Source organism: Colletotrichum abscissum (genome assembly GCF_030869225.1).
Source record: "Colletotrichum abscissum strain IMI 504890 chromosome Unknown Scaffold_66.1, whole genome shotgun sequence".
Classification (NCBI taxonomy): Eukaryota; Fungi; Ascomycota; class Sordariomycetes; order Glomerellales; family Glomerellaceae; genus Colletotrichum; species Colletotrichum abscissum.
The window spans coordinates 1-27,168 of NW_026850510.1; the positions used below are offsets into that span (position 1 = coordinate 1).

Here is a 27,168-nt window from a genome sequence, read left to right on the forward strand (position 1 = left end):
CCCCCCCCCCCCAACTTACATCACATTCTCGGAAACCGGCAACTTTGACCGCCGCGCCGCGTCTCCTCAATCACCATCACCCTACATTGACGCGCGTCAAGCTCTTGAAGCTGATAAAGGGCTCGTTGTTCATCGTTCATCACTGGCTTTTAGGTCAGTCGAAAGCTCGATCATCAGACGGACGGTTGCTAAATCGGGCACCAGCGCGCCTTGAAAAGCCACGTCGGATCTACAGCCAGACCGGTTCGTTCCCGCACGGCCGCCACCGTTTGGGGGACCTTTCCTGATTGATGATAGTGAAACGAACGCCCTTTTTTTTACCATCGGACGAAATCACCAGCCAGCTATCCGGGCGAGTTTGGTTATCGTGCTTTTCGAATTGAAGCGATTTGGGGGTATATACAGATCGGGTTCTGGAGACCAGAGACAGCGATAGCTGGGACAAGGTCTGCTCAAATTGCTTGATTACGGCTGTGACAATGGCGGGTATTTACGATATCAACGTTGTCCTTGGGAATGAAGATGTGTATGAGCGAGCGGCGTCTACGGTTCCAACGACACCTGAGGGAAGTTGCACTTTCAGTCCTGTCGTCAGAGCGGCGAGCCAGCTGGTCATTGAAGGCGAAGAAGCTGGCGAGGATGTATTTCCTCAACTCGATACGAAGGCCGAGGAGGTGAGCTTCGCTGGAAACAGTGGCAACGGTCCGGTTCGCAACATCTGTTGTGTAGGCGCTGGCTACGTGGGTAAGTCGCAATTATAAGATGCGCAGTCCCATGAACTCAGGAAATTGACCTTTAGTGCAGGGGGACCTACGGCGGCGGTTATCGCGTTCAAGAATCCTGACATCCGCGTCACGATCGTGGATAGAGATGAGCGCCGGATCAGGAGGTGGAACTCGAAGCATCCTCCCATCTACGAGCCTGGGCTACGAGATATTGTCCGAGTCGCCAGGGACGGTACCAAGGAAGACTCAGCATCTATCTCCAGCCATCACGCCAGGCCGGGACACTGTGAGACTTTTTCGCCATCGTCATCAGTCACATCTGAGTGCGGAAGTCAATGTGGTGAAAACATCATCAGCAACATCTCGGTCCCTCCTAGGCAGCCGAATCTCTTCTTTTTGACAGACGTCTCAAAATGCATCTCAGAAGCGGACGTGGTCCTCATCGCGGTCAACACGCCGACGAAGACGCGGGGTCACGGCGCCGGCAGCGCAACGGACATGGCGGCCTTTGAAGCCGTCACCGCCGAGGTGGCCAGACATGCACGACCGGGCGCCATCATCGTGGAAAAGTCTACCGTGCCATGCCGGACCGCGGAGCTTGTGCGAGAGACAGTGAGTCCACATCATCGACGAGTGAGCTCACAAAACACGTCAACAGGGTAGCTAACGCAGCACCTCCCACAGCTCGCCGCCCATCGACCTGGCGTACACTTTGAAATCCTCTCCAACCCAGAGTTCCTCGCCGCAGGCACAGCCATAAACGACCTCCTGCACCCAGACCGCGTCCTCATCGGCGCAGACACGACGCCCTCGGGCCATCGCGCGGCCGAGGCGCTGGCGAGTGTATACGCTGCCTGGGTCCCCCGCGCACGCATCCTCACGACGAACGTCTGGTCATCTGAGCTCGCGAAGCTAGTCGCTAACGCGATGCTCGCGCAGCGGATAAGCAGTATCAACTCCATCAGCGCAATCTGCGAGCGGACGGGCGCAGATGTAGATGAAGTTGCTGCTTCCGTGGGCCGGGACCCGCGTATCGGGGACAGGTTCCTCAAAGCGGGCATCGGATTCGGGGGCAGTTGTTTCAAGAAAGATATCTTGAGCCTGGTGTACCTTGCCGAGTCGCTTGATCTCGACGAGGTGGGGGAGTATTGGCGGCAGGTGGTCAAGATGAACGAGTACGCCCGCGAGAGGTTCACGAGGCGCGTGGTCAAGTGTTTGAATAATACCCTGGCTGGGAAGAAGATTACTGTCCTCGGGTATGCTTTCAAGAAGGATACGTCGGATACGAGGGAGTCGCCTGCGCTGGAGATTATTCGGGCGCTGTCGGAGGAGGGACCACGGGAGATTGCGGTGTTTGACCCGTGCTGTAATCCTCTCGTGATTCAAGCGGAGATCCAGCAGTTCTGTGGCCCACACACGACAACGTCAAAGGACGACGGCGGTGGCCCTGGACCCTTGGTTGTGTACGGGAACGCGTACGACGCTTGTCGTGGTAGTAACGCGGTTCTCATCACGACCGAGTTTGACGAGTTTCGGAACACGGGTGAGCTCGGCGTCAGGGATACGCCGGGTTCTGCACCTTCTGATCCTTTTTCTCCTCACGGAAGCACGACATCGCGGGCGGCGGAGGGGGCCGGTCAAGAGCTTCAGCAGTCGGATGTAAGACCAGCGCTGGGCAAGGGGGAGATGGGCGCGGCGACTTTGGATGATCCACTCGGGCGATACGTTGCTGAGCCTGCTTGTTCGGGAGATTGCCCGGATTGTCGGGCGGAGGAGGAGGACTGCAAGGTCTCGGGACTTACCAGTCATGGACCGGGGGCGGAAGAGGGGCAGACGGCCAAGGAGAGGGTTGACTGGGAGAGGGTGGCGGGCGATATGCAGGTTCCGAGGTGGGTGTTTGATGGGAGAGGGGTGATTGATGCTGATGAGATGGCCAAGCTGGGGGTTCGAGTTGAGAGTGTTGGGAGACGGGGGAGGAGTTGAGCTTTGCTCTTCTTATGGGGACTTTTGGAAGAAGTATAGACTATATCTTACCTAATATTCTACGAGACAGTTTAGGGTTGTAAAGAAAGCCACCATCAACAGAAGCTATCGTAATACACCATGAGCTCAGTTCGCACGAGTATTAACAGCTCGATCATCACGATTGAGGAACCCATCCTCTAAGCTAGCGATAGCTATTTAGAGACTGAATCAAATGAAAAGGGCAGAACCAGTGCCGACATGAACGGAATAAAGTCCGCAAGCACCAGCAGCTGTGTCCTAGAAGCTTACTTCGCTTTCCTCAATGCGCATCCGATACGTGTGCTCTTCTCTTCGTCCCATCCTCAAGTTGCCGTTTCACGTTGAAAACTTGAGATATTTCTTTCTTAGCATCCAAAAGGAACTCCTCACATCCGGCTCGCGAGTTCGTCTGAGGAGCGTGCAGGAGGGAGAATGCGGGTTCTAGACTCGGAATGCTCACCATCAGCTGCGCTACATGCCAGCTTCACTGCTTTCTCATCTTCCCACTGACTGCTTTCTCTCACTGCTCATCATCTACTTTTACGATTATCGGCTACATCATTTTGACCACAAGTTCAAGCAAGCGAGGACTGTTTCAAAACCTTGCGGGGCACTAGTAAAATAAACATCAATAGGCTCGTCATCAACGCAGAGCCTCAGATACCGGCTGCTACGTGCATCAACCGACTCTCCTGATTCTACCATGGTGGACTGTTTCTGATCGCCAGCGTCCCCATTCCATGGGAAGCATTGAGAGGATGGACCATGTCCGCGGCCATCGTGATGCATTGCGATTGGCGAGTCGGCGCGGTCTGTTCGCGTTTCACGTTGCACTCTTCCCACCCAGCGCGCACGAGTCTCGAGTCTCAGTCAGGAGTCCAGGACTTGGGCACTGGGGTTAGTGAAGATCCGTGGATAGAGGGAGAGAGGATGTGGGTAGGGATTGTGCTTCCCCTTGTTCCCCTCCTCCTAGCCTCTCCCCATGCGATGGTTTTGTTTCCGAGACATGTAAGACGAGTCGTTCGAACCCAGATTTTGCCAGTTTGGGTATGAAGCCGTCTTGCGTTCCTCACCAGCTCACAATCTCCCACGCACACTACCCCTTGTGCCCCTTGTGCCTCATCTTGCCCCCCCTCCTGGTCCACAACTTTCTTTTAGAGTATTCTGCACCGTCTTGAAGCTTGATAGGCGCGCCGGGTGGCCAATTTCGTCAGGTCCGGGGTAGTAAGCACTGGGAGTGTTTAGTTTTCCTTCCGTCCAACCTTTTTTCCCTTTTCCTTCTGAAGCTTGAGCTGCCGTTTCATCCATGTCTGCTGTGTGCGGGAAGCGGCTGCGTCCTGAGTCTGAGGATCTGGTGTGTGAGAGACGGTGTGTAGGGAGAGATGTGACTGTCTGATATAGGTGTTGGGGCTTAGAGTACCTATTTCTCCTTTGGATGATGTGCGGCTGATCTTCTTTCTATTGATTTGTGTGTGCTTGTATCGTGACTTTGCCATAATTTTGCGACCAGCGAGCGAAAGGAGTTGATTCTCCTATGCGTCCTTCGATACCTTTTCACCGACCTTGAGAGTTTTCAATTCGTGCTTTGCCGAGAATAGTTAGAACCGGACAGGATGAGAGGAAAAGAGGCATCAGTTCTGGTCTTCTCGGGCCTCGCGGTGCTAGCGGGCGCCAGAGAAGTCCAGGTCGACGACGTCCCCGTCGAATGCGCAACAATATGCGGGCCCATCGTCGAGCTTACTTTCAAATGCGACGTTGACAATACCTTCGACGAGCTCAAGAGACTGAAGAGGAGGAAAGTCGACGCACCGCAATACAAACCGCCGCCAGAAAGACGACAGGCAAAGAGACCATCACCAGCAGGCGCACACGGAGTCGTTCGCCGCCACCACCACCGCAGACCAAACCAAAACGACGCGGTCGAGGCATCGACACCCGGCCTAGACGAGCCTCAAGCTACAAATGTTGCACAACAGCCTCCTCAAGATGCGCAACAACCTGCCCAAGACGCACAGCAGCCGGCCGTGGATGCCACACCCGGCTTCATTGCCACGCTGCCCTTTTCTGCCCCCGCACCGGAGATTCCGTTGAGCACGAGTACGCCGGATGCCCAGAACACACCTACACCCTCGGCACCGCCTCCTCCTCCACCACAGGCGACGCCATCAATAGATCCTCCGCCACAGGTACCGCCGCCTGTGCCTGTCTTGATCACATCGACTGTGTTCCTGACTGTGTCGGCGCCGACGATACCCACTCTGGCGCCGCCACCGCCGCCTCCACCGGTACAGGCTCCCCCGCCCGTCCAGGCCCCACCTCCGGTGCAAGCTCCGGCCCCGATCCAAGCACCGCCTCCGGTTCAGCCGCCTCCGGTGATCACAGCCCCGAGGCCTCAACAACCGCCACCACCTCCTCCACCATCATCGACGTCAAGGCTCGCGCCTCAGCAACCTCCAGCCCAACAACCGCCGCCACAGCAGCAGCCTCAGCGTCCGCCACCGCCACCGCAAGAGCAACCCGCTCCTTCATCATCTCAGCAAACCACACCCCCGATGCTCCAGCCGACACCACCACAGCAGCTTCAACCTCCTCAGGCGTCTATGAGCAACCCGGCTGCGATACCCATCATGGGACCAGGCTCGGAGAAGCAACCAGATAACAAGTCGCCTAACGATCGTGAAGAAGCCGAGAAGCAGTGTACTTGTTCGAATAAGAGCTTCGACGTGCAGTTGCTGGCTGGGCTTTGTCAGAGTTGTATCCGGAAAACTGGCAACCGGGCAAACAGTGAGTGCAATATTCTTCTACTACTCCTTACCATTAAAAGAGGGGCTTGGTTGGTTTCGAAACGCGGACTAACGGGAAATAGACCTGGACTTCATCATGAAGGAGTGCAACTTTGTGGAATCGACATACACGCCTGATAAAGATCGGCTCGTCGATAACATCCGCGTCGTCGCAGAGAAGCCGTTTCTGACGTCCAGCGGAAACGTCATGGCTGACGCTGGTAGAGTAGGTGCTGGATGCGCTGCTGCTATGGCGGTGGCTGTTAGTCTTGTGGCTGGGATGGCGATGCTTCTCTAAAGCATCGTCGCGTAACTTCTCTGGAGTGGGAATGGAGTAAAAATAATGATATCCTGGGTGGATCTAGTCGATGGCCTGGAGTACGGTCTCGCTGATTTTGGTTTGTCCAGTTTGGAAAAGAGGAAGAGAAGACTTAGACTTATCTAGTCGTCACGACCGACTTCAGTAGGCTAATAATGAAAAAGGAACCTCGCGCTATGTCGCAGGCCTATGAATTGAGGTTAATGTTCGCGTAAGCTCCCACTGCTAAGTTGTCATTAAAACATGAAAGCAATGGTAGTGTCGCAGAGCAACAGCCGCCAACTCGCGTCAACCTGTGTGCTAATCTGTCCTTTGTTACCTTCATATCTGGATCGCAGTTGAGATAGTCAAACCGCTGGCATTGTGGTGGATGATCCGTCTTGCGTCCATGTTATTTTACTCAGCGTGAACGGATTGCTAGAGACGAGCGACGAAGACTCGACGCTGGTCCGCAGAAGCAAAGGAAGAGGCTAATTGGCTGAGCTGAGTACTTGACCCAGAGGTGCTACACCCGAAGCATGTGCCAAAAGACGCCGACCAACTGGAGTTTTTCATGAACGAGAAGGTCAAAAAGTTGTATCACTAGGGTAGACTGGTCAGTCACCATCCTTGTTTTAAATATGGCAGCCTGTTTCTACCGTATTTAATGCACCTTCATCATGTGTAGCGACTCATTTTTTCCTTGGGGGCATTTCGTCAATCGGGATGGACCATCCCTATCACAGGCATCAAAGTTTTTGAGTCTTTCAAACTTCAATCCAGATCGAAATGGTTATGTAGACGTATTAAATCGATTTCTGGCACTTATCGGCTCCCTAGTTCTCGGATGAAAGTTTGAGCGGGGGAGACGATGGAATTCCGCAGCAGTTGTCTTGCTCATCAGGCAACAGGATGCGGCCGCCCTATTCTTGGCCGCTGGTTTGCATTGCCTCGTTCCCGCCTCCAACCACAACTATAAGTATCATACGAATGCCCTCCGAAATTCTGTCCTGCTAACTGGCATCAATTCAACTCAATTTCTTCTCATTTACTCTCTTCTCGTTTTTTCCCCTCTTCTCGTTGAATCTCACCAATTGTTACACTCGTTCAGGCCTCGAAGTTTCCCCACTACAGCCAAGTTGCCAATACACTTATATCAGCGAGACCACGAAAGTCATCCAAAATGTCAGACATTACTCACAACAAGGAGTACCATGTGCGAGACTTGACCACCCGATCCGTCACACTCTATCCCAACAGTGCCCAAGTCGTGAGGGACTTGCGCAACCTGCAACTGAAGGTGAGGATACCTGTGTCCCCTGCGGTGTCTCGTCCCACAACTAACGAACTAGCCCGGCGCTAACGATATCACCATATTCGGTCTTACACCCACAATTGATGAGTCTACAATCAAGGTAGACGGGGCCGGCTCAGCCATCATCACCGACATCGCCATTGAGCTTATTCCTAACCGCGAGAGCTTCCAAGATGTCTATCCTGACTCTGATGACGAAATGTCGGATGCCGATGTCCCTCACGAAGAAGACGGAGAAGATGAAGAAGAATCTGAGGAGAAAGAACCGTCGCCCCTTGACAAAGTGCGAGCCCGGATAAGACAGCTGAGAGACGAGGAACGCAGCGCCAAAGAAGTAGTCGAAAGCGCAGCCAATCGTCTCAAGATCCTCGATGCTCACGGAGCTTCACTCGAGAGCAAAGAAGGCGTCAACATCGCTGACAGCATCGAAACTTACCGAGCCGAGCGAGAACGAATCTTCCAAGACCACGTGGCCGGAGTCACCCGCGGACAGGACAACATGAAGCGCCTCAGCATCGCTCTCAAGCAAGAAACTCGGCTTGTGAAGAGACAAAAGAGAGAGGCGGCAGACGCGACTCGTGCAATGAAGAAAGCCCGGAAGGAGCGGGACAGACAGGCGCAAAAGGATGCTAGGGAGACAGCGAAGTTGAAGAAGGAGAAAGCTCGGATTCGGGCGGAGCGGGAGCGCTTTTGGCCCAAGTTGTGTTACTCTGTCCGGGTGTCTCTCGAGGTTATGGCTTTCACCCCATCATCCTCTCGTCGTACATCGGTGTCGAGTGAAACAGCCCACGCCTGGACACCAGCTCCTGAGAAGACCGACGAGGGAAGAGACATCAAGTGCGACTTATCACTGTCATATGTGACATCTTCCGCGTTCTGGACTCCAAGCTATGACTTGCAACTGTTCACCACAAACAACACGGGCACACTGTGCTACGACGCCCGCATCACCAACAAAACTTCCGAGACGTGGAGCAACTGCAAAGTTATCCTTTCGACTTCTCAAGCCACATTTGCCGGGCTGGAGAACGCCATACCCACGCTCAAACCTTGGAACATCAAGTTGGCGCCAAAAGAAGGCAACGCAAACGGGACGGACATCCTTTCCAGTAGGGAGGAACGCCAGCAACGAAGTGAATGGTGGCGTGCTCAACAGACGAAAGCACAGCCCCAAAAACCTCGCAATGATTTGTTCGGCGTGGACTACAATAATGTCAGCAACAGCGCCACGAATCTCGCGGAATACCAGAAGGGACTGATGGTACTTAACCAAGATTCAAAGCACCGACGAATGATGTATCCAGCACAAGGGCAAGGACAGTCACAGCACCAGGATCAGATACAGGCGCAAATGCAGGCGCAACAGATGCAGGTGCAGCAGATGCAGCAGATGCAGCAAATGCCACAAATGCAGCGAATGCACCAAAGTGGATCAGCTCCTTCGCCTCATCAATGGAGACCTCAGGGGACAACTCAAGAGCTCATGGGATCCGAAGTATCCGAGGAAGACGAAGACCTCGATTTCCAAGAATCTACTATCGAAGAGACGGGATTCACTACAACCTACGACCTTCCAGGTACAAAGACGTTGCCGCCTCGTCCTACGGCATCCAAGCAGCGAGTCGCTCGTATCAGCTTCTCCAACATCGCCTTCAGCCATACCATCATTGCGAAGTACAAACCCGTCGCCTACCTCAAATCGCGAATTCGCAATAGCAGCCGCCTGACATTGCTCCGGGCTGAAGCAGGTCTCACTCTCGACGGTACCTTCATGGGCCGCACCCACTTGCCGCGCTGTAGCGCCGGTGATGTCTTTTCCCTGGGTCTCGGCATCGACCCGGCGATCAAGGTCAACTACCCCAAGGTTGACGTCCGACGAACGACGACAGGGCTCTTTTCCAAGGAGAACAGCTCCGTGTACAGCCGCAGCATCACCGTTTTCAACTCCCGTGCTTCGGCGGGTAAACCCGTCTCGCTTCTTGTGCTGGACCAGGTTCCCGTGTCGGAAGACGAGCGTCTCAGGGTGGATGTCTTGGCACCCAAGGGGCTTGTTGTCGACGGTTCAGGAGCCTCCACCGGGCAGCCCGCTCGCGAGAGTAAGCAGGATATTGACTGGGGACAGGCGACGGCAACGTTGAAGGGGCGTCAAGGCCAAGTGGAGTGGCAGGTGAAGCTCAATGCTGGCAAGGCTGTGAAGCTTGGCTTGGAGTATGTCGTTGCTCTCCCTACAGGAGATTCGGCAATGGAATGTTCATAGCCGTCACTTGGCGATAGTTTCAGAAGATTGATCGACGAGGCTTGTAGGATGGAAATGTCAACTTCTTGGGTCAATGTGTGTAATGTGGAAGTCTTTTGGGCCGAGAGTTAGAGTCTTTTCTGGGCAGCGTATGTGCTTTACTTTCAGTGTAAGACAACTCTCCATGAAGAATTATATGAACTGTTTAAAATTACCTTCGGCATTGTAAGATCATCGTCACGGCGAGGTCGAAGCGGCGGATACAAATGCCTACAAAGAAGCACCCCCAATACAGTTCCAGCATACGACAAAGCTTCATCGGCACGTCGCCGAATCGAGCCGCCGGAAACTTAAGCCGGAGAAAGGGTCTAGAAGCCTTTTTGGAAGAAAACAAAAAGCTCTATTCGGATTAGACGTTACCCGGCGGATTATTACCCTTTGCCTCCCCAGCCACCTTGCTAACAATGCTAGCGTGATTATCGCCGACAATGTCAAACAAGTCGGAGATTTCGAGCGGAACCAAAAGAAGGGTGGGCATTTGATACGGACCAGAAATTGACTTCGGACGGAATTGAGACCAATGGAAAGTTAATCAGCTCTTACCTAATGTTTCGACATTTCCGATTCTGGCATTTCGTGGTAAACAAGTTGCTGCCAATCATCAGACCAGGCCTTCCAGGCCCAGAAGGTCCGAGTCCTGGAGCGCGCAACTTATGCCTCGCATCGTTGACGATTCTGGTATTTTGCGATTCTTGGGCGTAAACTAGGCGAGGGGTTATCAAAAAGACATGATCGCAAGTTGAGTCTACGGGATGAGGTGATGGCCTCCTCTACCTTGGGTTGTACTAAAACAGAGGGGGACGGATAGGGGGCGAGGGCTGACGCCTTGGCGCAAGGACTTTCCCGCAGGGCTGTACGGTACAATCTCAATGGTCGCATGAATCTGTCAATCAAACGCTTTTATTTTAGATCTTTCTATTCATATGATTTGTTTCCGCAACTCTGTGCTCAGCCCCCAAGATGGACCACGAAACCGACTTCGCAACTAGCTATACCCTTATTCTCCAAACACCATGCGGCCTGCTGGTAATTAAGTTCCAAGTGTCTCATACAATGGTAATTCTCGACGCCACCTGAATGAAATCCAAAGCTACTCAGTCTCGACTTTCAGGACAGGGGATTTTGAACGTTCACCACGACGAGGCCGGCGGCAAGGTCGAGGAAATAAATTGTTTCGCAGCCGCAAGTGAATTTTCTTGAAGTGTTCTCTCTGCAAGTCGTGTTAGCCCAAGTGTTTAAACAAAGTTTACTTTCGAGAACTGAATAATATGTAACGCGAAGTAAATGCGGGCGCAACGTACCATATTGTCTTTCCGACTGAAAATTCTCCCACAATCTTGATGGGGACACTTGATCGTCGGCCTGTGGGAGCCCATATGTCGCTGATAGTCTTTTCGAGTCGCAAATCCCACACCGGCATTCGCACAAGGCTTCTCCGTGCAGAAGAAGTACTTGTCGTGTCCACGAAAGTGTTTCCTCAGGTCGCACGCACGCATGAATACGCGTGAGGATCGACACCCCTCAAACTTGCAGCGCCAGTTGCCGCTGGCGTCGAGATAACCCATCCGACGAAGGTCTTCCGGCTCCCAGACCTCCTCCTCGCGTTCCTCTCCCGGGCTCTGAGAGCCCTCGCTGGAGCTCAAAAGCTCCCAGCTGGGCGACGCCACCGCTGCTTGCATCATTGGTGGTGTTGAGTGCGCGAGAATATGCGTGTTGCTGGCCTCGACCAGATGGTTGGGATCGTAGTGTGACATGGCGCCGGAGGTCGTGCCTAGATATGGCAAAGGCTGATAGATGGAGGCGACGGAATCTGGATGCAACGTGGGCTGAAACCATTCTCCGGTGTAGGTAGAAGAAGGCTCCATAGTGTATGAGCAGTCCATGCTTCGCGGCTCAGCTTCGGGGTAGGTGCTCAGTTCGTTGTGGCTGTTATGGCTGGGACCGTACTGCAAATATGGCTGCTCCATGGTGCTTGATATTTTGTCGTGTGTTGCAGAAAAAGTTGCCATCCAGTAGACAATCTTGAGACTAACGGTGATGAATGATTTGCACAACGTATGGCCGCAACGGATGAATGTCGAAAAGAGGCCGATAGCTCCGAGTTAAAGAAATCTGTCTACCGGACGAAAGCGACGGAATTGTCAGCCGTGATATATATCTGGTGGTGATAAACTCTATTGTAGAGCCCTTGTCAATAATATCGCGCCGGTATAGTCTTTTGGGGGTGCTGTTTCAGCAGTACGTACTGGATCTACCCAACTCCCACAACTCTCGGCACCCTGCTTTTGGCCGCCGAGATGTTCGGCCCCGGTGACGCCTGGGCAAAATTGTCGGCAGCAAAGCGTGGGTGCAACCACACGGCAATTATTCCTTTGGCCTCGTTGTAATATCACTAAGTGGTGTGGCCCATGAATGGGCTAGCCCGGTTCCCCCGGTCCGGGATCTCCCCCGTGAAATGACGCTTGGATTCCCCAGTACCACGGCTTGACAGACTATGTAGGCTAAATCCCCTGTCAATGTCAGTGTGTTCACATAGGGCTCGAATCCATCTCCCTCGAGTGGATGGGTTTGAGTCCGAGGGCAGTATCACCGTAGCATCAAAGTGACACACTAAACCTCGTAAACGACTTGAAGAATGAGAGATATCCATGTTCTGCAAAATTTGAACCACGTCGCACCATATACCGTAATACTAAGCATCTTCCTTTGAACTCATTGGTGATGTTAGCCCTTGTCTACTACTGGACGTAATTGGATCAACAGGCTTTTGCTGCGTCATCATGCTCATATACAAGAAGCACAAGCCGTTGAATCTTGTTAACCGATTTCTTGACTTCGATCCATCTCTGTCAATCAAGTGGGCCATTTAATCGACATTCATTGAGATACCGGAATCTGCGTCCGGTGCAAAGGAGCCGTCTTTACACTAACCCAATTTGATGAAGATCAAGCGAGAAAATTCCACTTCCAGATGGGCCTTCTTACCAAGTTTACTCTTTCTCAAGATATTCTTGGCATGAAATTGGAATCCAGGAGAAGACTAACTAGAAGCAAGCAAAGCAGCTCAAAGATGCCCTGCCGACGTCCAACATAGATAAATTAAGGTAGACAGCGGGTACATTGACTACATCGAGACTCCTCAAGCAAGGGTTCCTTACATTAAACGCTATAATCAAGTAAATATGGATGAGTCGAAGCAATAATGTTGCGGATTAGAGGCAGTATCTTGGGGGGCTGAATACCATTTTGATCAGAAACTCGGTTTCGCATTCTATCTCGCTGAGCATTGCGTGCAATCGTCACACAAGTCCGTTGTAATTCTTCAGTGATCCCAGGATCACATACGTGTGATGACATAACATGAGGTATACCTGGAACTCTTGAGCAACACATGTGTCGTACTCTAACATCAAGACCGCGAGATTTCATCGAACACTTGGTCCTTCGTAAGCAGGGCTTCTTCAACCAGACCGACGTATGATTTTAGGCCAGTGCAATTATTACAGCCTGCAACGTCCCCCCGGTATCCATGAGTATGATCGGCGGAGTGCCAGCCCCCTCCTCTCTCTTGATCCACGGGACCGACAATGGCCTATACGGGCCCGATAATTGCCCAAGAAATGCCGACGCACTAGTCTTAATTTCTAGCCTTCACTTAATTTGGGGAGAATTCTATGCGAGCGTTACCCGAAAAAAAAACTTGTGCGGAAATTCGTCCAAAAGAAAATAAATTCCTTTGACGCGGGAGCGAACTACAGGCCGGCCTCAAGTTCCCGGAACCCGTGGAAGCCTACAAAATGTTGAGACGGACCTGATAAGCAGCTCTCGAACGTGTGCGCTGTTTGACGAAAAATTCTCGATGTCTCTTGCGAACGGTGGTTCCGCCTGCTTCCCTCCGTAGACATCGGCAGTTGCAGATTCTCGTCCGAAGTTCGGCCACGGCCTCGCAGATCCGGTCTCCCGGGGGGCCTGGAAGCCCCGGACGTTGCACTTAACGGCTGCTCCGTTATTGGATCATGCGGGTGGTTTGCATTGCGACTGGCTCCTGAAAGCTGTCATTAGTCCCACTGATGGGCTGGGGGACCTTGTTCAAGTCGCTTTTCTAAGTCGGGTAGAGTTTCGAGTTGCATCTGGCAAGTTTGCCAGAATTATCTCCAACCTGTTTTCAGAGAGCGGCCGCATCAGCTTGCAATCATCAATTACCTCTCTTGGATGTTTGCAACGTGCCCTGGTCTCGATGAATGTCTGCGGTACGTTGTCGCTGCTTCTAGAAATGGTCTAGGTGGTTGAGACCCTTGTGGCAATGCCTTTGCCATGACTCAGGAAGATCATTGTCCAACGAGACTTCAACTTGCGCGATTGACATGATATTGTCATCATCTCCGCAGATATCTCACGTGGTGGACAAATCATCCAAATCTATAAAAGCATGAAATAGGTTTCTCACTCATTTGCTTCCATGATAGTCAACGGTAACGGTTTTACTTCAGGAAATTCCAGGGAAGAGAGCCATTGTATTTGTATGGTCGCCACGCAAGGGCTGCTGTTGGATGAACGATTCCGCATTATAAGCATTCAGGACTCGACTCAAATGTAAAACCCGATGGGAGTTTTCTTCACGAGCCCTGCATTTTCCGTTCCATCTGTTACTCCGAGTTTCTTGTTATCTCTCTCAAAGAGTAGCGGATGTTGGCCACTTCTTTATTCGATAAGCGGAACGTTTATGACTGTTTTGAACAAACCTTCATCAGGTGACCCAACTAACAGCACGAAAAGGATCACGTCCTCCTCACAGTACTCGTTTGAATCAAGTTCCCTTCGTTGCCAAGAGGCCAAAGAACACGGCAGATACCAACTTGCACTTTGAGCTGGTTCCGTTGGCCTTGACACCCCCCGGTGCGCCGACGATCAGACGATACTCCAGTCACCAAGTGACAAGTTGTCAAAGGCTTCGGGGTCTCCCTAGACTACTATTGGCTGGACTTACGCTAAAGGTACAGTTTGGCCTTGCCAAGCAGTGATGTTCTAGTGGCTCAGGCAGATGCTGCCCAGAGACTGACGGCATCTCCTCCCCGCAAGCCGTCTTGGCGACCACGACTAGTTGGGGGGTTGATACAGCCTTCGGCTCCCTAGAAAGACCCTGTAAACTATCCCAGATCCTGACGTGATGTTGCATGAATCATAAGTCGGCTACTAATCAGGTCACAGCGTGAGGATGAATGATGACATCTCGTCTCGGTAAGGCTGTTGACAGGGTCAAATCACAAATGAGGAGGCGTCTGTTCTGGGATGGCGGTGTCAAATTGAGTGATAAAATACTATTTACTGTCAATTAAGGGTTTTTTCAATGACAAAACTGGTGAAAGATTTGCCAGATATAGAATTACCCAGAGTTTGTTGGAGGGACAGAGGAAATGAGAATTCTGGGGCGTCTACCCTGGATAAGATCTGATGAAGAATGGAGTGATATTGTTCTGGAAGTAAGCATATATGAGTGAAAGACTTTGACATAACCCCGCAAATTTCAAGCAGTCTAGGAGAAATGAGAGCGTATCCTAAGCGAAATCTTGGTAATATTACGCTGTGTTGTTAGGCTATGTAGGCAAGTTTAAACATCATAGGTACCTAGACACCTAAGACCGAATGCGACCAAGTCTAATATGTCTCGCATAGAGCGACTCCAGAGCGCTCTCTTCGTAAAGCAACCATGGCTTCGAATTCATCAATATAAGAAATTGGTATTGAACCTTGTTGGGAGGCAAAGCCCTTTTCCCGCATCAGCTTCAAGACGGCTTGGTGCCCCCTCTGGAAGCCGCTTCGTAGGCGTTGGCATAGTATCCACTCTGATAGACATCCACACCAGAGTCCAGGAGTACTCCAACGACATCAATGTAGCCATGTTGCGCAGCGGCTTATAGAGCTGAGCTGATCCGTAAAACCCGGTTTGTTGATTCTTCAAGGCACCCTCTTGGACCAGAAGTCTGACGATCGATACAGGCCCATTGATAGCAGCAGTCTGTAGAGAATCGCCGAACTGTCCGCAGGCATTGATCAGTGCGCCTCTTTAAAGTAATTACCGGACGGTCGACTGATAAGTGAGCAACGAGGCTGTTCTCAGGGGAGAATCGAAAGCGCCGCTGGCCTCAATATCCATTCCCTTGTCTTGGAGTATTAGTTACACTGTCGATCTATCATTGAATTAAACCGCAAGCGCAACAGCATCCGAAGTGAGAAGACTTTGGTTGCTGAGAGTTTGACTCAGAAACTACTGCAAGACGCCGCTTTGTCCGCTTTGTATCGCTCTCCTGATCTTGAATTCCGTTCGTACTCTGGCAGCTATTGTCGATGTTCAGGCAGTAAATGCAGAATCATGTGGTTTCTGGACTGCGTTGACAAAACCGACCAAGGCTGCACTTTCAATGGCCTTTTCATACTCTCTATCCCTGACAACGACTCCCACTCGTAGAAGATGCATCGCTACGTCTTCTTGTCCACCTCGGCAAGCAGCTTCAAATGCTGTTCCAAATCTAGAGCCCCACGAAACTTTGGCCTCATGGAGGAGGCAATCTTTGACTAGTTGCAAATGGGCAGAAAAGCAAGCTGCATATGAAGAATTCCCATGCCTTCCACACTGAGAGTTGACGAGGGCGCCGCGACCAGCAAGTAGAGACAATAATGCTGAATGGCCACATGCCGCGGCTAAGTGGATAGGAGTTTGGCCCAAATGGTTTTGTAGGTTAACGTTCACGTTGTTGATGCTCGCCAATTCTTGAAGTAGAATGCAGTCGAGCCGAAATGTGCTCGGTGCAAATAGGAATCCACACCTTGATGAGTCAATCGCACTCATTTCGCCTTTCAGAGCATGGTATTCCGGAAGAAGTAGAGTGATCTTATGGGCGTTCATCGCCCAGCTCTCGTAAGAAAGTGTGGTATCCCAATTCTCATCAAAGATGAATGTTGTTACATCCTTTTCAACACGTTTCATAGTAGGTGTGTCTGTGCCAAAATAGAATGCCAATTTGGAGTGGACCGGCCAGTACAGCGCTGCGTAGATATAGGAGTCGTCGCTTGGAATCTGCTTTCCGTTGATGGATACAAGATCTAGTCCTCGCGAGCAAACTCCGATGCAGAGAGACGCGAGAGTGTAGTGAGCTGTGGCAGGTAAAAAGGCCTGATGGCGCCTTAAGAAGTCGCGAACTGACTGGTGAGAAAACCGCAGTACATCGCACATGATGTCTAGGAAGACAGGTTTGGGGCAAATCACCAACACCTGTGTCAAGTCTAAGGTCAAGGCTTGTTCAGCAGATATGGCCTTTAGAAGGGTTCGAGGTCTCGGCGGTTCTACCATGTGTAGAACACAAGACAGAACTATTGTAGCAATGTCTTGTGCCACCTCCCCAGAGGGGAAAATGTAATCGAGAGACACTTGGTAAAGAAGGTCAAGGCCGTGGGGAGGTTTTCTCGAAAGATTGTCACGATATCCTCCTCGACAGTCTCGCGACAAATCCGCTCAATTTGTAATCTCGCCCACTGGAACCTAATTATTGTCAGAAAGACATCACTGCTTAAGGTAAATCAGGCTCCGCCATTTAATTTCTCTCTTGGGTGGCAGACAGCGACTCCCATGCTTTGGTTATTGAAGCCCATAGGGATCGTCGTCTAGTGCCTCATGTTTTGGAGCCTAGATGCCCAGACGCAACTCTGTGATCGAGCTACATTTATCAAGCTTCTTGACACGAATGCTCTTCACCAATTGAGACCTACCATTGCTTGGTCAAGACAACTTCCACCCATGCTGTGAAGAGATTGAGGCGTCTGGGGAAAATCACATAGGTGGCAATCTTGCATTGGGCGATCATAATCACTTCTTCAAGTCGTCCCTGATAACAGAGTACAAAAGCTCATCCATCACAACCCCATCTCTAACAACAGCTCTCCTCGCCCTCCCCTCAAACACAAACCCACTCTTCTCAAGAACCTTCTGACTCCCCTCATTCGCCTCAAAAACACCCGCCCAAACTCTCTCAACCTTCCTCTTCCCCTCCCCATCAACCTCTCCACCACCCATCCCCTCAAAAACCCACCTCACAAAAGCAGGCACAACACACCCCATAACCCCCTTCCCCCAATCCTCCTCTCCAAGCCAGTACCCAAGCTCATACCCCCTCGCATAAACATCCTTCCCCGGCACGAGCCCGATACTCCCCATAGGCCTCCCCGTTTCCGGACAGGCGATGACCCAGTTGTACACCGGCGCGCCGCCGTCGCTGGAATTCATCGCGATCCACAACTCTGCGTCGGCGAGGGTGTAGGGGCGGGGGAAGGAGTCGCGGAGGTAGCGGGATACGGAGGGGGAGTTTGCTGCGGTGGAGAGGGCGGGTGCGTCTGTTTTGTGGTAGGGTCGAATTGTTGCTTTTGGGAGGGTGAGGATTGCGGGTGGGAGATCTTGCGTAGGGGACATGTTTGTCGGTTCTCAGGGTTTAGAATCTCTGCAGACTCTGAGGGTTGTAGGTTAGTGAGTATGTATTGAGTTGTGAGCTGTTTACTGGAAAATGGTGAGAACTCGAGGTGTTGTTGTATGTTGTGAGAGTGTGACTAATACTAGGTACTCAATTGTGAAGCTGCCATTTACGGAATAGTTTCGGGGACACGGACATGGGTCTAATGACTCTTCTGCTCTCTGCAACGATAAGCTCTGCTGACGGCGAGACGAGTTTTCGCGTCTGCCTAGCAGCATTACTCAGGTCCTTCCCGCTATGATACATCTCAAAAAGGCACTCTGAAGGTTCCTGGCGGGAACATAGGATCTAGAGATCTGGACGAAGATTAGCGGCCGTTACGGACAAGACAACAAACGGCAACATCCGCCAAGGTCCGGTTTCGAGACCCTTCTCCAGACTGTTGAAGAACGGGTTAACCCACCCTGGCTTCGTGAACCAAAATGCCAAGCCTTTCGGGACGGAGTTGGACATCGTGCACGCCTCTGAACGAAGTCGAACAGTAGAGAGACGATATGCACGCAATAAATATAGAGATTGAAGTTCAAGCTTAGGTCCAACCAAGCTTGCGAGATGGGCGTAAACAGTCTGTCGCCGTGGTTCCCCATGTCATTATTCCGTCTGTACTCCAACTTGATTGAGTTCAAGCCTGACTGACCCCAACGCAGGGCAAACAAGCTTTAACAAAAAGCAATAAGCTTAAACCGCAACCTCTATTGGCACATGGGACGATGAAATGTCCAGAGAAGCATCAAAAAACATCAAAGAAAAAGATCTGCACACAATCGCTGCGAGGATTTGAGCCTCACGCGGGGGTCGAACCCGCAACCTTGAGATTAAGAGTCTCACGCTCTACCGATTGAGCTAGCAAGGCGGCTGGGGGCCGTATTTGATTGGTGAGTGTTTCCGGCCGGGTCTGCGCCTGAGTTTCGTCCGCGGTCTGCGAGCCGGCCAGTTTCCAACCCCCCCCCCCCCCGGCTGGCAAGGACCTGGCCCGCTGTCTTGCTCCCCTCCCGGCGAGCCGTGAAGGCTGCCTGTCGCTCCCCGGCCTTTGGAGACGATGGATCGCGATGCATGCAATCCTGCAGGAGTCAGAAGGAAGAAACCTCTCACCATTTTGGAACACGTCTCTCATTAACGGGGTGACAACTGGGTATCCGCAGCACACACCAAGAACTCCGAAACCAAGTTTTTGAACGCGCTTCCACATTCAACAATCCTCCAAGAAATCCTCATAAAATCCAAGCCGACTCGGTGTAGTCCTTGGCCCCGTTCTGCACCATGTTCTTGGTATACTTCATCCAGCACCAATTGCTATCCTCCCCCTGCTCGCCCTCGTAAATGTACACAACACCCTTGCATGGGCCTTTTCTCGACTGCTGCTGCAGGTTAAACGCCGCGCAGTACCGTACGCACTCTTCGAAATTCTTGGCTGGCACCTGCGCGATGTCGTTGTAGAGATAATCCGTCCCGCAATCCTTACTAAACGTCAGGTTCGTCCCGGGCACCTGGTATGTCAACACGGAGCTGGACCCGGGACACTTGTTGAGCGCGATGGGCGTGTCCGTGGCGGCGGGCTTGCTTAGGTCGAAGGCAGCTGACGATGACGCCGAGGTGGGTGTGGCGGTTGATGAAGAGGAGGATGGCGATTGGAGGCTGTGGAGATGTATTAGTTTTGCTGTGAGAATGCGGCTGCTCGTGTGTTGTAGGCGAGGAACTTACTTTGCGATTTCGTTGTTTTTGCTTGCCACCAAAGCACCTAATCCGCCCGCCACACCGACCAAGGCGCAGAACAGCAGACTGGAGAGAATCAACAACCAAAATGTGGCTTTGCGCAGCCCGCATATTGTGTCGTCGTCCTTGCTTGCCTTCCTTTCCGCCAGCTGCTTTTCCGGCATCGGCGAGTGCTGATTTTGAGCGTACGTCGTCTCGGTGTAGTTCGTCTGTGGCGTGTGAGGTTGGTGTTGATGCTGATGCTGTAGCTGGTCATAGTACGGTTGCGTCTGTGCCGGCTCATATGATTGCGGCGCCGTGCTGTAGTTTGCTCCGGTGTTCACCTCCAATCCATCCGGGATGGCATCGGCTTCGGGTCCGGGCCCACCGTTTGGATGCTTGAGCATCTTTTCGGCTTCAGGGGATGGGGAGTGACTGCTATAGTTGCTATGCCTGTTGGAATAGAAGTGGTCGTGCGGATGTAGCGATGCCATCGCGCGGAGGGGAAACCAAGACAAGCCACGCTTAGGGACGACAGAGTAAAGGAGGAGGGGGAGGACTTTAAATGAGGCTGCCAAGCATCAGGTAGGGGTAATCTGACCGAAGGTAAAAAATGCGAGACAAAATGGGCAGCGAAGACTGGTCGAGGACTCTCTCGATAATGTTGACGGGGAGCGACATGCAGGATTGACCGTCTTGTGCCACACCACGCGCGCGCAACAAGGGGCGGGGCGTCATCAGCACTTGTACCGGCTGGCTCGCTGGTCCAAGACAATTCAGGACGCCATCCGTTCCACGGCCGTCACAGCGGTAGGGCTGGCGCGAGAATAGTACCTGTCTCTACGGGGTACTGGCCCGCCGTTACAATAAGCTTGCTCCTGTAGCCTGAATCTAGACGTGGGTAGTCAAGGCAGAAGAGTCTCAAGGGAGCATCGCCCCCTGACTTTACCCAAGGAGACTCAGCCCAGAGGCTGAGGGAGGGTGGTGGCCGTCACGGTAGTATTCTCAGCTTTGTCCAATGAGAAATCAGGCGCGGCAGCGATCAGCGCCAAATGGGTTCACACTTGGGATCTTTGGCGCGCGAAGGATTCGACCCCCCGACCAACTCTGATGCATCGTCGGGTCATCGAACCCTTTTTCAGAGTACCTTTGTGCCAAGGCAGCGCGCCAAAACAGCGACCAGCTGTTCGAGTAGGCTCTGGGACTCGGAAGTAAGCCCAAAAGATGAAGACGCCTTCCGAAAGCCACCCAATTTCCAAGCGGTCACCACAGGATTCGCAATTGAGACATCCCTGGTTTCTCCGGCCTTGCCAATGTCGGCCATTGGGAGCGTTGAGAAAGGCGTTTCGTCTTCTGTCTTCCTCGGGGGTTTACTTGGAGCCCGCCCCTTTTCAGCCCCCACGGGAGTATGACGCTGGGATGAGGTGCAGCCGCGCTTCGCTCTTGGGATGTCTTCCACGACAGAAGCTTGAGTCCGTCCAGCACACTGGGCAACGCTTCACCCTGACAGCTTCGCGAGCTTCGCGGTCCTAATATGGCCAAGTGCTGACGGTCAAAGTATGAGTGGGGAATCCGGTGTCGCCCCCGAGTGATGGCCGGGCGGGCGGGTCTCTCCGGCATCTTGGCTTTCCATTTCTCGTTCGGTCGGGAACCACTCCCGCCGGATATTGTCTCGAATGCTGCTTGCCGCACATGCATGCCACCATCATCTCTGTTCGATGCCTGCTATGCCTGCCAATGCGTGGTAGCCAAAGAGGGGGCGAAAGGCATGAATTGGGGACGCTGGCAGGTCTCAGGCCGGAATCAAGCTCATAGCCAAGCTTCGTTCGAGCCAAAATCTCATCAGAACGTGGCGCACCTAGCGGCTCCTCCCGCCAAACACGCCGCGCTGAACGTCTTTGGCCAAAGGGTCCTTCAATGTTGGGGTTCAAGACGGACTGGCTCTTAGGCGGTAATTAAGGCATATTCAATCTTCGCCTTTTTGTCCACTTTTTCGCCTGCGTGGTTGCATTCCTTCTTGCGAGTGACAAGCCGGAAGGGACTACAATTATGGTCTGTCGGCGATTCTATGTTTCTTTTCCCAACGCCGTAGGCGAGCCTTGGGGCGCACTGGCAGAAGCTGTCGTGCTTTCAAGAAGCGCTTCCCGACACGGCACGCTATATCCGTATAAGCGCCAATTCGAGGTCTGTTCAAGCGCAAGAGAACTCTAAAGGCCGTGACGTCAGTTACGCCTCTGGTCAATGTCGGGGCTTTTTGCTTCAGATCAGACGTCCGCTATGACCGAGCGTGAGGAATGAAGGTAATCCCGACGGGCTGCCAACTACCTTCTTGCCATCTCAACGTCAATCGCTCATCTCCACGAAAGAACGAACAATCGAGAAAGTCTCTTGGGGTCAATTGACACGAATAAAAATTCGCCCTTGGTCATGTGTCGCTGGTTTGCTTACTTGGGCGATGAAGCCCAGCTTCTTGAAGATTTGGTCATTCGGCCGCGCCATGCCATTGTGAAGCAAGGTGAGTGTTCTGTCATGACGTTTCAGCGGGGCTTTTCATGATGATATCGGTAGTGGACGAACACTTCCTACCGGCTGGCCATTCAACGGTTGAACCATTTCTTGGAGAGCTTCAGGTCGCCCCTTTGGCTGCCAATGACGCAGGCTCACCGAATCCATTGACCAACATGGACGGATTCGGCCTCGGGTGGTATACGTCGGCAGAGTGCGAGTTCAACCCGTATATCGATCCAAAGTGGCCCGAGTCCCTTCGTCCAGTCGTGTACAAAAACACTCGACCTCCGCTCAACGATCTGGTCCTCAAGAGCATCGTTCGAGGCACCAGCAGCAATGCCGTCCTTGCCCACATCCGCGCAGCCCCAGGCCTGACGCCAGTCGTAGAGACCAACTGCCATCCCTTTGCGTTTGGTCGTCATTTGTTCGCCCACAACGGCATCCTCGGGTCTTTTCCTCGTATCCGTACGGCAATTCTGCAATATCTTCCGTTAAGATACCAACAGGCCGTTGTCGGGACAACAGATGCTGAGCACATTGCGGCCGTGTACTTTTTCATATTATGCGGTAAGGATGGCGACTGGGAGTCTGTTTATGATGCAGGAGAGATGGCGACAGCGATGCGGGAGACTATCATCATCCTCGAGAAACTGCAGACCGAGTTTGGGCCGCCGAGCCGAGAGGCCAACACACTCAACCTTGTTGTCATGTCTGGCAGCTCGCTCGTCGCTGTGCGATATGCCAGCCCGGAAGGACTGGAACCCCCGAGTTTGTACTACTCGACGACAGCTGGAGCAACGCTCAACCGCAAGTACAAGGGATTTCCAAGCGACGTGAGTGACTCGGCCGATGGTGGTGACGGGGATGCCGAGGACGACGGGCGGCTAGAGAAGAAGAAGCATGGAGAGCACGTCGTGGTAGCCAGCGAGCCCAGCACCTTTAACCAGGGCGAATGGGAGCTTATCAAGCCATCACAGATGGTTGTTTCTGAACTGGGTACTGGTGCCTATCTCGAGCACTTGTGAGGAGTCACTTATGAGGGTCATGTTTTCGACGGGGGATGCAAGGCAGCCTTTGGATTGGCGTTTGGACGTTTGATTATGGGCTGTGATTTCCAAACAAGTTATACGTGTAACGCCGCCTTCGGATCGTCTGTACCTTGCTTGGAGTTAGAATCGTACCCACAAGGTGCCAGCATCTTTCATTATTGCAACTCCCACGGGTATGCTCAGCTCTTTCCTGACCGTTTCTTTTCTCGACCGCTGTGTCTAGTCGTGCTTCCATCATCCTGGTGTCTTCATGTGCGCATCCGCGTGGCGAAGGGTGAAAGAAAGGAACTCTGTCTGGTATCAGTCCCACATCATGGCAGATCAGTTGATTTTCAGACGTGGCTCCCGCGGGTTGATTGGCGGCATTGGCGTGGAACACCGGCAGGTAGCCTACCAGGAGCAAACAACACCACCGCCTCGCCGTTGTGTAACGTTGCAACCTGCGAGAAGGATAGAAACAAATTTTCGGCGAAAAAGCAGGAAGTTCGCATCAGACCAGCTTTGGAGCTACCTGTTGAGAGCGTTGAGAGCGAGGCCAAAAGAGAGAGAAGGTCGAACATGTTGGCTACCAACACCTAGGTGACAGATGGGGGGAGGTGAGGACGGCAAGAAAGGTCCGAGGTTCCGTAGAATCCAGCCCTGTCCAGATCGGGGTGAATTAAAAGAGAAGGAGGAGGGCAGCTGCTCCTGCTGTGTCAATAAGTCAGGTATCCAAGGCAGGAGCTCTTTCTTTTAGCACACTTCACCTTCCTTTCTAACCTGACATCGTCCACCCAAGTATTCACCTCTTGGCCTCCTTTTTCCTTGTTTCTTTTGTCACCGCTGTTCTACGCTGTTTTTCTCTCCTTTTGTCCATCGAGACTCAACCATCGAGCCGCTTTTTTTTTCTCTCATTTGGCCGCCGTTTCAACCGCAGCTTGTGCGTCTACTTCAGACTCGACAGCAACTTCGCCCTGGCCTTGGGCACCTTCGAGTCGACCATCGCTTCGATAGTGTGTCGGAATTCGCCCATTACGCGTACGACTTGCGACTGCCGGGAATCATGGGGGATCGAACGCTATTTATCGTTCTTCTCTATCTGGCCTTCGGTCTCCTAGTCAACGCTACGGAAAGCGAAAACGACGACTATGACCAGTGCTACTTTGATGCAGGTTATGTCGGTCCACCTAACCTTCTGCCTTGCTTACCGGCGAATGAAACAAAAGGTGGCTTCAGTTGGTGCTGTCTGGCAGGGGACGCCTGCGTCAATGAAGCCTGTTGGAATCATGATTCGGGCGTGACTTATCAGTATGGCTGTAACGACCCGAATTACGCAGACAAAATCTGTCCCCTCAAGGGCGATCTCGACCCAGGTCCGTTCCTCCTCTGCCATGACCCATTGGGTTCCTTCAGGGCACTAACAATTAATCAATCTGACAGCCAAGTCCCCCTGGATAGGGCTTGTCCGGTGCGATACTGAGAACGAAGGTATTCTGAAATACTGGGCTTGTAACCATCCAGATACCTGCGGCGAAAATTGCCCGACTGAACCCGAGCGACCGCAGGTCACCCAATCTGTCTGGCCCTGGAAACCTCAGGCTTTGCCACCCAACAAAGACTGCAAAGATCTAGGAAGGCGGGTTTTGGCAATGTATGCCCCAGCAACGATTCCTTCAGCTGGCGGTGTCCCATTGGCGTATACGGCCCCCGCAAACAAACCGTCTCTATCAATGCCGCCGTTGCAAAGCAGCGGCACGACGACATCTCTGGCTTCTTCAACCACACCTACCTCTATTTCCGATCCTGGGACTTCTGTCGTAAACATCACATCACCCACAGCTGCCACCCCTACATCCGTGGACTCCGAGACGAGCAGCTCAACCCTAGGCACCGGGGCTATTGCTGGCATTGCCGTTTCCTCCGCCTTTCTCATAGGATCAGCCTTGTTCGTCGCCTTCATGCTACTCCGACGTCGTCGCTCCCGACATGGTCCGGTACTCAACACCCATGAGACTGAGACTTATGACCACGAACAGACTGTTCCTGCAGAATTGCCTGACGAGAAACACAACCTTATAAATCCCCACACCCCGTCCACAGCCTCGGACGCAGGACAGGGCCGGCCAGTCTCGGACATGACTCTGAGCATGTTTTCGCCCAGTCCGCTCAGTACGCCGAGAACTCCAGGCTCGCCGTATTACTACCACGGCGTCGGCCAAGCCCCTTCGGAGTTGGCGGATCAGCCAAGGGCTATACACGAGATGCCGGCAATCAATGAACGGGTCGAGATGCCTTGATTCATGGGATAGTGGTACCACTATATCCAGGTCGCGGTAGGGGGAAGGCTTTGGTATCGCTGTTATGCTTTAGGACTCGGACACATACACATATTTAGAGAATACTTCACAATGGCGGACTGATATGATTGCCCCTCTGCGTAACCCTTTGCTCAGTCATCTTTGGGCTATTGGCACATTATTGGATACAAATGCTACGTCTTTGCCAATAAGTGCTCGACAAGCTGACCTCACGAGAACGAGGCGCTGTGCATTACTGCAGAGGAAGACCACATGGAGGTGACGACGTTACACGGAATCCACCCTCCCCTGTATTCAAAGGGAAAGTGCTTTTGAGCAGTACTGAAAACTCAATAATATTGAGATTCACTTATACTAAAGTACACCTTTTCGAATACGTGTTGCGTCAAACACCGTCTTATCAGGCGATTGACCGGTAGGTCCTGATACAGTCCTCGGCGTCCTTCCCGTCGTTCTTACACTCGGGCTTGCAGAAATCATGCCAGTCGTAGCCATACTGTCCCCAACAAATGGGAGCACCCCAAAATTTGGCGGGATTCAGCATGCGACACTGCGGATCGACATAGATCAGCAGCCATTACGGCTTCACACGAAGGGGTTTGGAGGGGATGGGAAGATATTTCATACCGTAAGGGCACCCGCCCAAGGGCCGCTTTCACCCACCAGACTTATGGTGACTTGGTCTTTGGGGAGGGATTCGTTCTTCATCCAGATACAGGCCTCTTTGGATCGGATAGTGTGGAATGACCATGACTGGCAGATGCAGTGGAAGAAGTCTGCGTTGACGGAGGCGATCCAGGTGCTTGTAGAAAGTAAGCATCGACATTTGTGAGCTATGTAAGAGAGGTTGGAGGCTTACTTGAGGAGAAGTAGATAGAGTACCTGGAGCTTCATTGTGGTTTAGAAACGTCTGTGTCGGTGAAAGCTCTGGTGTGCTCGTGGTCTAAGGTATTGAATGAGTTCCACTTAGTGACAGAATGAGGAACTAAATTGGAGGATGGGCAGGAGTCACATTTTTGTACCAATGTCACGCTAGCCTTACTTGAATCATCAACACCGTTGTAGCTGCCGTCTCGCCATCACGGTTCCAGCCATCCGTTTTACAAACCTCGACAGGCACATCGCAACAGCATGCCAGTCAACTCTCCCTCACGGGACACCTCTATGGACATATACCGGTTCAACTACTACGCGCGCACTACCACCAGCACATTGCTTGACCAAATTTCCGCACTCGGGGCTCTCGAAACCCTCTTCTAGATTTCGTGGATTGAAAGGCACCTACTTGTCTACCCACATCTTGACTCGTTAGACGGCTTGAAGGCCGGCCGTGCGGGTGTGGGGAATGTGGTTCCGGCCCCGCAGTGCCGACCGGCCGGAACTAAGACAGGCACAGCAAGGTGATCTGGAGAGTGGGCCATTGATTGGATTAGTGGCTAAAGTCTTTCACGAAGCCCCTCGGATAATGGGATATCTGGGACTGCTTTTACCTGGTGAAAAGGGATTGATTTGCCATGTATCAATCTGTAACAGGGGATATGCAGCTCTTGAACGTTTTCTGGGCATGGCAGTGTCGACATTCACTGACCTCGCCCCTCGTCACGCAATCTTGGTCAAACATTGCTGAGATCTAAGCGCATACTCGCTCACGAAAATCAGCACGATCTTGAGTCTCATTTCAC

At 52.4% G+C, this 27,168-nt stretch overlaps 9 protein-coding genes across 9 annotated transcripts; 5 read left to right on the plus strand and 4 right to left on the minus strand.

Moving 5' to 3' along the window:
* Positions 1 to 479: 479 nt before the first annotated feature.
* On the plus strand, positions 480 to 2,708 carry CABS01_15365 (nucleotide sugar dehydrogenase; the record flags this gene model as incomplete). The annotated part of the gene is made up of 3 exons (XM_060548700.1): positions 480 to 744; positions 805 to 1,337; positions 1,410 to 2,708. 3 exons carry the CDS (start codon positions 480 to 482, stop codon positions 2,706 to 2,708), a joined length of 2,097 nt encoding a protein of 698 aa, XP_060391819.1.
* Positions 2,709 to 4,342: 1,634 nt separating this feature from the next.
* On the plus strand, positions 4,343 to 5,810 carry CABS01_15366 (uncharacterized protein; the record flags this gene model as incomplete). Its single annotated transcript, XM_060548701.1, has 2 exons — positions 4,343 to 5,513; positions 5,596 to 5,810. 2 exons carry the CDS (start codon positions 4,343 to 4,345, stop codon positions 5,808 to 5,810), a joined length of 1,386 nt encoding a protein of 461 aa, XP_060391820.1.
* Positions 5,811 to 6,993: 1,183 nt separating this feature from the next.
* CABS01_15367 (uncharacterized protein) lies at positions 6,994 to 9,382 on the plus strand (the record flags this gene model as incomplete). The annotated part of the gene is made up of 2 exons (XM_060548702.1): positions 6,994 to 7,110; positions 7,163 to 9,382. The coding sequence occupies 2 exons, from the start codon at positions 6,994 to 6,996 to the stop codon at positions 9,380 to 9,382; spliced, it is 2,337 nt and encodes a 778-aa protein (XP_060391821.1).
* Positions 9,383 to 10,511: 1,129 nt separating this feature from the next.
* On the minus strand, positions 10,512 to 11,388 carry CABS01_15368 (C2H2 type zinc finger protein; the record flags this gene model as incomplete). Its single annotated transcript, XM_060548703.1, has 2 exons — positions 10,512 to 10,631; positions 10,723 to 11,388. The coding sequence occupies 2 exons, from the start codon at positions 11,386 to 11,388 to the stop codon at positions 10,512 to 10,514; spliced, it is 786 nt and encodes a 261-aa protein (XP_060391822.1).
* Positions 11,389 to 17,282: 5,894 nt separating this feature from the next.
* Positions 17,283 to 17,882, minus strand: CABS01_15369 (acetyltransferase; the record flags this gene model as incomplete). Its single annotated transcript, XM_060548704.1, has 1 exon — positions 17,283 to 17,882. One exon carries the CDS (start codon positions 17,880 to 17,882, stop codon positions 17,283 to 17,285), a length of 600 nt encoding a protein of 199 aa, XP_060391823.1.
* A 1,269-nt stretch (positions 17,883 to 19,151) lies between these two features.
* On the minus strand, positions 19,152 to 20,126 carry CABS01_15370 (uncharacterized protein; the record flags this gene model as incomplete). Its single annotated transcript, XM_060548705.1, has 2 exons — positions 19,152 to 19,575; positions 19,642 to 20,126. 2 exons carry the CDS (start codon positions 20,124 to 20,126, stop codon positions 19,152 to 19,154), a joined length of 909 nt encoding a protein of 302 aa, XP_060391824.1.
* Positions 20,127 to 22,313: 2,187 nt separating this feature from the next.
* Positions 22,314 to 23,165, plus strand: CABS01_15371 (glutamine amidotransferase class-II; the record flags this gene model as incomplete). Its single annotated transcript, XM_060548706.1, has 1 exon — positions 22,314 to 23,165. One exon carries the CDS (start codon positions 22,314 to 22,316, stop codon positions 23,163 to 23,165), a length of 852 nt encoding a protein of 283 aa, XP_060391825.1.
* An 868-nt stretch (positions 23,166 to 24,033) lies between these two features.
* Positions 24,034 to 25,465, plus strand: CABS01_15372 (uncharacterized protein; the record flags this gene model as incomplete). Its single annotated transcript, XM_060548707.1, has 2 exons — positions 24,034 to 24,541; positions 24,609 to 25,465. Coding segments are annotated over 2 exons (1,365 nt in total), but the record flags the coding sequence as incomplete, so codon positions are not given.
* Positions 25,466 to 25,886: 421 nt separating this feature from the next.
* On the minus strand, positions 25,887 to 26,380 carry CABS01_15373 (uncharacterized protein; the record flags this gene model as incomplete). The annotated part of the gene is made up of 3 exons (XM_060548708.1): positions 25,887 to 26,036; positions 26,114 to 26,288; positions 26,346 to 26,380. The coding sequence occupies 3 exons, from the start codon at positions 26,378 to 26,380 to the stop codon at positions 25,887 to 25,889; spliced, it is 360 nt and encodes a 119-aa protein (XP_060391827.1).
* Positions 26,381 to 27,168: the final 788 nt, after the last annotated feature.